Source organism: Equus quagga, chromosome 1, assembly GCF_021613505.1.
Source record: "Equus quagga isolate Etosha38 chromosome 1, UCLA_HA_Equagga_1.0, whole genome shotgun sequence".
NCBI classification, from domain to species: Eukaryota; Metazoa; Chordata; class Mammalia; order Perissodactyla; family Equidae; genus Equus; species Equus quagga.
Genome location: NC_060267.1, coordinates 48,850,398 through 48,862,198, shown reverse-complemented (window position 1 = coordinate 48,862,198; position 11,801 = coordinate 48,850,398). Strand labels below are relative to the sequence as shown.

At 34.5% G+C, this 11,801-nt stretch overlaps 1 protein-coding gene across 1 annotated transcript; it reads right to left on the bottom strand.

Moving 5' to 3' along the window:
* Positions 1–272: 272 nt before the first annotated feature.
* LOC124242452 (C-type lectin domain family 2 member E-like) lies at positions 273–11,285 on the bottom strand. Its single transcript, XM_046667550.1, has 4 exons — positions 11,235–11,285; positions 7,283–7,436; positions 5,067–5,210; positions 273–457 (listed from the first exon to the last, which is right to left on the bottom strand). Exons 2-4 carry the CDS (start codon positions 7,329–7,331, stop codon positions 273–275), a joined length of 378 nt encoding a protein of 125 aa, XP_046523506.1. The 5' UTR covers positions 7,332–7,436; positions 11,235–11,285.
* Positions 11,286–11,801: the final 516 nt, after the last annotated feature.

Sequence of the window (11,801 nt, the reverse complement as noted above, 5' to 3'; positions counted from 1 at the left end):
TGGTTTCTAAATACTCCTACTGTCAGTTGAAAAGTCAAACAGGGGAAGTCATCTCCTAAATGTTTCACAATAATTTGTACCATGAAGTTTGATCTGACCTGACCTGTAAGGTGAATGTGGTTGGACCCTGATATGAGCTCTTTTTATGGTCCTTTGAGCTGAGCTGGAATAGGGCCTCTTTTATGCTGGGTGAGAGGGTCTTTCCTGGACCATTTCCATTTCCAGTGTGCATTCTGTATATCAGCTATAACCTCTGAAAACACAATTACAGTTCAAAAGTATTTCCTTACCAGTTCTTTTGTGGTGTTGAATACAGCAAGAGTTGCTGCATAAGATGCACAGAAGTTCTGGCTTGCTGCCCAGGTTGTATTTTCAGAAAAATAGAAGCACTTTCCTAGATAACCAATCCAGCCATCCAGGCATGACATGTGTTCAGTGGAAGATTTGTGTTTTTCAACTAAAAATGATTTAATAATATATTAAGTACTGAGGGGGTAGAATGCCCTGAATTCCTGCTCTGAGATACAGTAGAATTTAATTTAAAATATTTATCTATCCATATGAACAAAATTATCCAGCTTAGTTTTGGCCATTCAGTCTAAAGGTTTTGGACTTCATTAATCACTGTAGTTTTTTGCAAATGAGAACAGCTCCTAAATTTTTGTACTTATTTTCTTGCTAGGTTGAAAGAAATCTTTGGTGGATGCCACTCATGTAGATGCTGTTATTACTCAGATTCAAGGCTTGGTGCTCTTCTCAAGTGACACACTCCTCCAGGTGATAGCATTCATTCTCATGACATTACCTATCATGCATATTCTGATAATCATTAAATTGATATGTCCAACCCAGGCCTCTCATCAGATATCTCCTACATACAACTACCTAATGGACACTCATTTGCTCAATAACAAAATATTTGTGAGTACACACTATGTGCTAAGCACTGTTGTATATGTTTATTATAGGCATGTTCCCTTCCATTATTTGCTAAGAGTCTAGTGGGCCAGATAGATGTTCAACAAATAATTGTGAATTCAAGGAATGATACAAAAGGAATATGATAGATACTAAAACGTGTTGAGGAGAGAGGACCTCGTTCGAGGTGGGGATTGGAGTAGACTTTTAAGCTCACACTAACGATGCAGAGAGATCACTAGATGAAGAATGAGAAAAGTATGTTCTCAGCAAAGAGGAAGTGAATGTGAAAGGCCATGGAGTGAGTGACTTTTTCACTTGAGAAAGGAAGAAGATCAGCATGACCGGAGTATAGAGAGAAAGAGGAGGCATGACAAGAACTGAGTTCAGAAAGATGAGCAGGAGCCAGTCTTATATGCATGGTAAGGTTTTAAATCTTACACTAAAGGCTTGTTTCAAAATTAGAGATAGATAATGACGTATGTACTAGATTGATGGCATACTGATTCATAAAACTTACTGTTAGAGGAAAAACAGATTTGGGGAAAAGACCTGTTCAATTTAAAGTGTATAAAACAGCTAAGTGGGATATATCTGATCCAGTTAAGCATATGCTTACTCTATGCTTAAACTGTGTTTACAGTCTATCTTTTTGGTTAAACTTTAATGAAAAATACCATCAGGATTTGATCTCTGTTTACTTTTGTAGCTTTATATTTTCTGTAGGCATTTTGTTTCTCTATCTAATTCCTTCTATACCAAACTTCTTATAGTCCCTTATACATGCCGTATTACTTTATGTAATATCTGGGGCTTTGTTCATGCTGATCTATGTTCCCCAGTGCCGTACCCCCACCTTGAACTAGCAATCAAACACTCCATCCCTGTCCAACCAGGAAGAATCTACTTGTATTTAAATCATCTATTCTGTTAAAGCATAATTTCCTCTGTGAATCTCCTCCATCCCACCCCAGTGGCATTGATCATACTCTCCTTTCCATGCTCTCTGCTTCTAATGAACTATCAAATTTAATGTGTTATAGTTATAATTATCATTTTTCCTCTTCTTTCTCTATCCCAGTACCTGATAATTATCTCGTGCCTGTTTGTTGCATGTCAACAAAATATATAAACAATATACATTTGTATTTGTGTACATGTATGTTTATATATAGATATAGCTATATATAACTTTTGTATCGTCTATAAAATTATGTATGTATATAATTATGTCATTTATTGATAGATAACGGTCATATATCTCTAAGAAAAATCCACATAACCCTTCTTAAGAACATCTAAGTGAAAGCCAGCCCTGTGGCCTAGTGATTAAGTTCACGTGCTCCACTTTGGCAGCTCAGGGTCTCGCTGGTTCGGATCCTGGGTGCGGACCTGGCACAGCTCATCAAGCCATGCTGAGGCGGCGTCCCACACAGCACAACCAGAGACACTCACAACTAGAATATACAACTATGTCTCAGGGGCTTTGGAGAGAAGAAAAAGAAAAAAAGAAGATTGGCAACACGTTAGCCCAGGTGCCGATCTTCAAAAAAAAAAAAAAGAATATCTAAGTGTAAGAATAATTTTTATTCTAGATCTGATTAGATCCTTGACTTGTTGTGTTATAGACTGTTTTAACCTAAATATCAATATCTGTTAAATAAGAAAAGTCTGTTTTTATGCCAAAGCACAAAATTAGTCATCTGACTTGGGCCATCTGAGTTTAGCTTGTTTATTTTTCCTCCCAGAGATTGTGTCAAATGTTCCTTACTGTTGCTTAATAACTTTAGGAAATAGGGGAGTTTTAGCACCACAAGTGACCTTAAAAATTATCCAGTCCAATTCTGTTTTGTATAGATAGGGAAACTGGGATGCTAGATGCTGGATGATTTAATTCACCAATGACAAAACCTGGAAATGGAATTCTCGGTCTACATTTTCGTATATCTGAAAGGATTCAAATCACTATGAGGGTTAAAATTGGATATCAGCTTTAATCCTTAAAAATTATCTATACTTTATGCGATCAAGTTTATACTCTCTTAAACATAGCTTGAACCAGGGGAACAAGAATGAGGGTTCTTGAGAATTCCATTGAGTAAATTCCATTAGGGAAAATCAGAACCACCTATCTAGGACAGACTGCAGTAACTTCAGGAGGTGGCCTGGAAGAAAACCTGACTAGGGACAGGCTGGATATATTTCAGCTTTTTAAATAAATTATGGGTGTTTATTTTATATAAACCACAGGAAATAAGCTCAATCAGACAGAGAGGTGACATTATAGATGTTGTAAAGAACGACGAATAAAAATCAGAAGACTTGGATTCAAGTTGTAACTTTGCTCTGCTTAGCTGTCTAGACAATCAACTAATACCTCTAAAGTTCAAATTCCTCACATATAATGAAAGAAAAAAAGGATAATAATACTTTACTTCCCTACCCCTCTAGGTTACTCAAAAACACAAATGGGGTATTATGTATGAAAATATCTTGTAAAATGCTTTATAAATACATATTTTGTTTTACCAAAACTTTTTCTTTTTCTTCTTTATTTATTTTACTCAGAAGAGCTAAATGACTATCTTTAATTTAAGCTATGTAAAAATATCAATAATATTTATTTCCTTACCTTGACCAATAGATATTATTTATGATCTTATTTGAGCAACAGTTTTCTTAGTTTATAGTTATGTATAAAATTATAACTTTTGCATCATGCCCTGATGAGAAATAATTTGGTGCTAAAATTTTTTACTGTAAATACTGAAGCCCATTCACACAATACAATGTCCCTTTGGCAAAATCTTTTACTTATCTGATCTTCATTACCTATGTCCTCCTCCTAGAACTCATCATCCTTATTACTTGACTCATGACTTTTTCTCCTGTTAAGTAAGTTCCATGAGGCAAGAACCATACCTGTCTTGTTTATTGTTAACACCTAGCATAGTGTGTCATTCACACAATGATCCCTTTCTCACTTTCTCTCTCTCCATCTCTTTCTCTCTCTCTCTCTCTATATACACACACACAGTATATACAAATATGTATTTAAGTATAAATACATATGTGCATATACAGTCATGTATATACATATATTCACATATATATTAATCTCTAGTTCATATAATAAGCTTGATTAAGATATCTATAATATAAACTCATTTACATATATGTGCGCAGTTATGTATACATGCATATATAACATATATGCACATTAATTTCTATAAATTACTTTATACAGGTATATTCTTTATAAACATTTATAACACGTATATTCATGTGTAAATCATATATAAATTTATATACATGTCTATATGCATATATACTTCTGGATACATTTTCAAACATATTATTAAAATTGTTTCAAGTAATTTGTACAATATATGTCCATAATTTAATATCATGAAGCTTAGAGGTATCATGCTGCTTTTTGAGTCTAAAAGTAATGTATATTTTGTGTAAAAAATGTGGTCATTAAGACAGTAACATTTTTTTCTTGTGCAATTCTCTATAACCCGTATGTATGGTTGTGAATTATGAATAGGACTTGGAAATCTGACCCCGTGATTACAACCTGTACAACCAGTGAAAGAACAAATGTTTTGCACGTTGAACTTTATTTTCATTCTTATAAACACAGCCATCAACTAGAAGCAGCTTAGAAAAAAAATACTAACATCTATATAAAAGCATATGGCTTAGGGCCAGGTGGTCCACAGCTAGATAATGTTCTACAAACTGTTTACTACCAGTCCACGGTGAGATAAGGACCTTGTGGCACATTGCTAATTGAATATATCATCAAATATACTGTTTAGTTCTTTTGATATTTCTTCATAATGAGATTTTCTTGATGAAGGAAGCAATGCGGTGATTTACATTTTACCACAAACTCCTTACCTTGTAAAGACTATAGTAATATTGGTTTAGGAGGAAATTTCATATACATTGTTATTTTTATCCTCACAATATTTAGTACAGCCATTATCTTTATTTTATAGAAGAGGAATTATATGCTTGTTGCATGTACACAGGTGTCTGAAATTACCCTTAATCTTGAGCTAAAGTATGAAAGGCACACATATGGTGAAACATTTTATCAGAGTGTTAACAAAAGCATATTTGGGAAATGGGCAACTCACCTGCTAAGATTGTGGCCAGTGTAGTTATTAGAATCACCAGAAAGAAGATGACAATGGTGACAATTTTAGAGATACAGAGTCTCTTTTTATTCCCTTTTGTGGGTTCTTGTGACTCAATAGCAAGGTTGGAAGAGATAGCATCTCCTATAGAAAAATTAAGCAATTTTCATTACTAATAAGTGAGTTTAGAATGTTGTGGGATTCGAGATCAATATATAAAACCAATCATATTTCTACATACTGGCTATTATCAATATGTAATTAAAACAACATATCATTTACAATGATGTCAAAATATTAGATACTTATGGATATTTCTGGCAAAAAACATGGAAAACCTGTACACTGAAGACTAAAAAAACATTGCTGAAAACATTAGACATAAATAAATGGAGAGAGATACTGTTTTCATGAGTCAGAAGACACAGAATTGTTAGGATCTCAATTCTACTCAAATGAATCTATAGCTTCATCACAATTCCAAGCAAAGTTCTCAGCAACCTTTTTTTTATGTAGAAATTGGCAATTTGTTTCTAAAATTTATATGAAAATGCTAAGGAGCTAAGATAGCCAGGTTTGAAAGAGAACTAAGCTGGAAGATGAATATTCCCTAGTTTAAAGACTTATAAAGCTACAGCTATTGGTGTAAACACAGACTAATAGTTGAGAAATAGACCTACACATATATAGACACTTGATTTTTGGCAAAGACATAAAAAAGGATAGCCATTTCAAGAAATGGTGCTGAAATAATTGGACATCCATATGCAAAAAAAAAAAAAAGATTTTTGATCCATATCACATCCCATATACAAAAATTAATTGAAAATAGATCATACAAATAAATGTAAAACCTAAACATTAAAACTTATAGAAGAAAACATAGGAAAAATTCATTGTTATCTTGGGTTAGACAAACATTTTTTCAGTCCAATCCAAAAAGCATCATCCATTAAAAAGAAATTTGACTTCCTAAAAACTAATAACTTCTGCTCTTCAAAAGACAGTGTTAACAAAATGAAAAGACAAGCCAGAGACTGGGAGAAAATATTTGTGAATCAGAAGTCTGATAACGGACTTGTGTCCAGAATACATAAAGAATTCTCAATATTTAATAAGAAAACAAACAACATAATAAAAAATATAAGCAAAAGAGTTGAACTGACACTTCCTGAAATGAGATACATAGATGGCAAATTTCACATAAAAACATGTGCATCATCATTAGTCATAAGCAAAATGCAAGTTAAAACCAAATTTAGAAACCACCATGTACCTATTAGTATAACTAAAATTAAAATGTCTGACCATACCAAATGTTGGTAAGGATATGGAAGAACTGAAACTCTCATTGATTGTTAGTAGAAATGTGAAATGGTACAAACATTTTGGAAGGCAGTGTAGAAATTTCTTAAAAAGTTAAATATACACCTACCACATGGCTCACCCATTCTTCTCATCAATATTTCACCAAAAGAAATGGAAGCATATGCCCATACAAAGACTGATACATAAAATTTTATAACAGCTTTATTTGTAATAATCCCAAACTTGAAATAGTCCAAATGTTCTTTAATGGGTGAATGAATAAATAGACTGTGGTACATCCATATGAGCGAATACTAGTCAGCAATAAAAAGGAATGAACTATTGATACCTACAACAACATGGGTGAATATTAAAATAATTGTGCTCAACATACTGTATGATTCCATCCATATAAAATTCAAGAAAATGCAAATCTATCTATAGTAACACAAAGTTGATCTACAACTGTCTCAAGCAGAGCACGCTGAAAGTGGCAGTAGAAAAAGATTATAATGAGGTGTGAAGAAAGTTTTGATGTTGATGGATATGTTCATTATCTTGAATGTATTTGTGATTTCATGGGTGTATGACAGGTATGTCAAAATTTATCAAATTATACACTTTAAATATGTGCATTTCAATGTACATATGTCAATTTTATCTAAGTAAAGCTGTTAAGAATAGAAAAAAAATCATTTATCTTTTATTCACGCAGTGCGGATCTGTTTATAAGCTACCTTGGGTAGATAGCTGAAAATAATTTGACAGGGATAGAAGAGATGAAGAGCATGGAAACACTGACTCTCTCGGGAAGGTTAGGATTCAGGAGTGATAGCAAAGACTCACCAAATGTAAATTTGTTTCCTTCACAAATATCATCAAGAGCCTGTCCTACATGTGCTTCTTACCTGTAGGCTGCGAGTCTCCTGCATTCATCATCCTTATGTGGTCATCCATGTCTATTTTTGAGTAAAAATATGTACTGATTGCAGTAAACACAACTGGATTCAAGATCCCTGCTCACTACTTGGATTTAGCTTCAGTAATACAAAGGAGGACAATCTAAAATGAAAATACAGCGTTAAGACAATCTAAAATGAGATACAATGTTAAGACAATCTCAGATGAGAGTATGACGTTAATATAAAAACTATGATGAAACTTCCTCAGAAGTCTGACCAATCATGTAACTCCTTCCCTTTTGGCACACTGCCATCCAAAAACCATTCTCTCCCTCTGCAGTTTGAGGAGCCACTGGAGGTAGTTGGAAACTGAAAGAATTCTTCTAACTTTTAGATTCAGTGGAAAGGAAGTGAAGTTCAGTGGTTTATGAAACCAACAGATTGAGTCTTCACACCATCACCCTGACCTACTCAAATTTTTAGTTAATATTGATCATTATTGATCCCAGCCACAGATTCAATTCTGAAAGATTTGAGCATGAAATAGAAACTTAGACTTTGGTGAAAAGAACATGAATTTGTTTTAATGAGAATAATAGGAAGAATCCTATCTAATATTTATTGTATGTTTACTTTATGGTAGGCTTAGTACTGAGCTCTTAACTTTTATGATTTAATTTAAACTCGCAATGACATTATCAAATAGGAGCTTATTATCGTTAATTTAGAGATGAGATGACTTCCTTAAAGTAAAAGAAAAGTTAAAAAGCTTTTTTAAGGTAACACAGCCAATACGTGGCAGAGGTTACATACTAACTGGCTCTGATCCTTTAATGACTCTGCTCTACTCTATTGCTTCTCTCTGTTCAGGACCTTGCCATGAGTGATCTCATATGCTGAACTTCTCCTTCTAGATATAGAAAGCAGACCTCAAGTTCAACAACAACAACAACAACAAAAGTATTGTGCTATTGGCATCGTGCTAAAATGATATAATTATGTAATATCATTTGACGTAGGTGAGGATGAATACGTGGCAGCCTATATTTCAAAGTCAGCTCCTTGAAAGACAAACAGAAAGTAATGGATTGACATTTTTTAAAGCTAGATTATAAGGTATAGAGTTCTCTCTAATTTTGTATGCTAAAATTTTTAATATATGAATATTATTTCACATTTTCAAAACAATTATCTCAGGAGCCAAGTAAATTCTGTGTGTGTGTCTGTGTGTGTGCATGTTAGAGAGAGAGAAAGAGAGAGAGAGAGAGAGATTGGGGAAACCTATGGCTAGATTATTTTTTTTCAGTAGCAAAATTATTTTATCTGTATTTTATTTTATCTGTAGCATTTATTTTATCTGTAGCAAGATTATTTTATCTGTAGCAAAAATTTACCCCAAAATTTCATATGCTACTTTAAAATAATAAATTCTGCTTGTGTACCAGTTAGCTATTGCCTCATTAATACTAAATTACAAACTATACCGAGAACCCTGGCTCACTCACTAGTCTGTGCTTCTTGGGCTGATAGTTGTACGATAGAAGCTGGCAGCTATGTGGCTCTGCCTCAAACTGGGAGTCTGACTGTTCTAGTCTTTTTGTTATCCCAGGGTCCAGGCTGAAGAGGCAGCAGCTACTGGAGAAGCTCTTCTCATGGAGATATCAGAGGTGCAAGAGAGTAAGCCTAACCGCTCAGTATGTTTGAAGTCACTGTTAACATCTCATTGGCCGAAGCTTACCTCCAGACCGACCTCAAAGTCAAGGAGTGGGGAAGTATACTTTATATCCAGAGATAGGAACTGCAAAGTCACATGACAAAGAACTCGGATACAAGGAGGAGTGGATTGGGGCCAATAATTCACAAACCACAGCTTGCTGGAGCACTTCTTGAGCCCTCCTGGTCAAATCTTGCCATTGGTCTGGTTTTTTTTGTTGTTTGCTTTTTAAATCAAGGTCTTAGATCCTTTTTGCTTGGTTTGGTTTTTAAATTAAGGAGTTTACCTAAGAGCGCTGCTTTCACCCTATTCCCATTTTCCATTGTAGGAAATAGCGTCTTTATATTAAGTAGGGTTAATCGTTTTTCAACATAAATTCCATATAAACTCTTTAAATTTCTCCTGTGTATTATCACTGTCCTTTTTACTTCACTTTTGGTACCTCTGTATGCCTACTTCATGCTAGTCTTGTTATATTTTTCAAAAGGAAATATTACAGAGTATGACAACCTACTTTTGCAGGGATAAAGTTATACAACAATACAAAGTTAATAAATACAAGTAGTCAGTCAGAGGCATGATTTTAGAGATGAAAGGCTCTGTTTCAACCACTGTATTTCATAGATGCAGTAAATGAATCAAGCATAAATAAGTTAATGATTCAAGGTTACTCAGCTGATTAGTACAGGCCTCTGATTCCCTGTTTACCAGTTTATTATTTTCCCTCAACGTCTATGTCTAACTTTGTAGATAAATTTGATTGAGATTTGAAAACTTATTCTCAACTCTAGTAAGACATTCAAACCAGAAACTGGGAATTCATATTCAACTTGTTCACTTCCTTTACCCACAAATAAGATTAGTCACAGTGATACATAAATACCTCACTAATTTGTATCCTTCTCTCCCACTTCAATTTTACTAAGCATTTTATTCTCTTATTATCTCTCAACCAGACATTTATGATGGCCTCTTAACTGATCGCTTTTCTTCCAGTCCAATCTCTTCCCTCCCTTTCAATCCAACTTTCACGTTAAAGTCAGAATTCTTTTTCCTAGAACACCAATCTATTTATAAGCTTCATTGTGTAATTTTTTTCAATTCTTCTCTATTATCTCCAAAATAAAAATTAAGCTCCTTAGAATGATGCTTAGTGATTCAAATGTCAAATAACAGTATCCAATTCATCTCTCTCCCATCTTTTCCTTACTGGACTTTGCATTATTCTTCAAACACTCACATTCTTTCACTCTCCATGCCTTAGCACACGCTGTCACCTCTACCTGATGTGCCTTCCTCCACTTGTCTATGTGGCTCGAGAGTGGCTTCCATTGAGAACAAACTTAGAATCGGACAAACAACAGAACAAAAATGACCTTCTCTCTTAAGTCTTTCGGCAGGGTTAGTCACCTTCCCCATAAATCTCATACAGCTATTTCAGGCTCTATGTAACTGTATTACAGAACTCACCACATTATATTATATTTATTTGTTCACATCTGTATGCTTTAAGGGATTATATGCTCCAAGAAAGAAGGAAATCTATTCATCTTTGTATTGTCACACAGTGATTGACACAAAATAAAATGCTAAAACCAGTGTCTGATGAATGAATAAATGAATGTTCTAGATTCCTTTTACACAATCTTTGGTTCAGCATAGTTGGACTCATCCACACTTTCTAAAAACAAATCTCTTTTAATTACAAAATGAGCATTTGTTCCCCTCTGTCCTGTGGGTCTCTGGTTTTGTTTCCTGGCCACTTTCCCTAGCCCAAGCTAAGTTACTGACAATATTTCCCCTGCATCCAAAAAAGTATGACTCTCCTTATAAACAACTTAGATCAAACTAACACTATTTTTCTTTTCTCCACTTGCCCTTAGTTTCTCACGTGGGCACCTGGGTATTCCATTAATCTATTGCTTGCTGATACCCCCAAACTGTATCTCTTTTGGAAGGGACAGAAAATTATCTTTTGTTAAATAAAGAATGACCAGAAACACCTAGTAACTGGCAGATCACAAGTGATATCACTGAATCATCCCACAACATCCCTCTGATTATATACATTTTGAAATTATCTCATTTTTTTCCTTTGAAATTATTTGCTAAATGATCTGTAAGATCATTCATTCAATTCAGACTTTCAATAATGATTACTCTGACAGAAAATTTAGGAGAAAATTATCTAAGAGAAATTTTCCTTCTAAGTACATTCCTTGCCTTGGGTGCCCCTGTACTCACAGAAATTCTCTCCGTAGTCCTTCCAGAGCCATTTAAACTACATCAAGTTCGGTGGCACCTTTATAGGTACTCAGCACCTACTAGAGAAGTTTCAGTGTGCTGACCCTACAAAAACAAGATGACCAACATGGGAAATTATGTTAGCTTATCAGTTTAACTCTCAGGATTCCCTGTCCTCTGTAGGATCTAGTCTGAAGCAACAATAAGAAATGACTCATATTTACAGCCATATTAGGGAATGGGAGGGGCTGAGGCCATAACTAGCAACCAAGAACTTCAGAGCCTGAAAAAATCCAAACCTAACCACGAGTCTTTGTCTACGAGAGAAAAAAAGGAAAACATAATCACCTAATGAAAAAAGCCAAAAGCCAAGTGCATGGATGAGAAGTGGGGAAGCCTAAGGAACTGACCAAACTGGAAGCACGCTGGGACATTAAAGCAGGAACCTTAACTCTTTCCCATTCTGTTGGGAATGTCATTCTCCTTCCTTCTACTTATTCACATTCTAATTTGCCTTTAAAATAGCTATGCCTTCTCTGAGTTTTGATAGAAAGTATTTGGAACTCT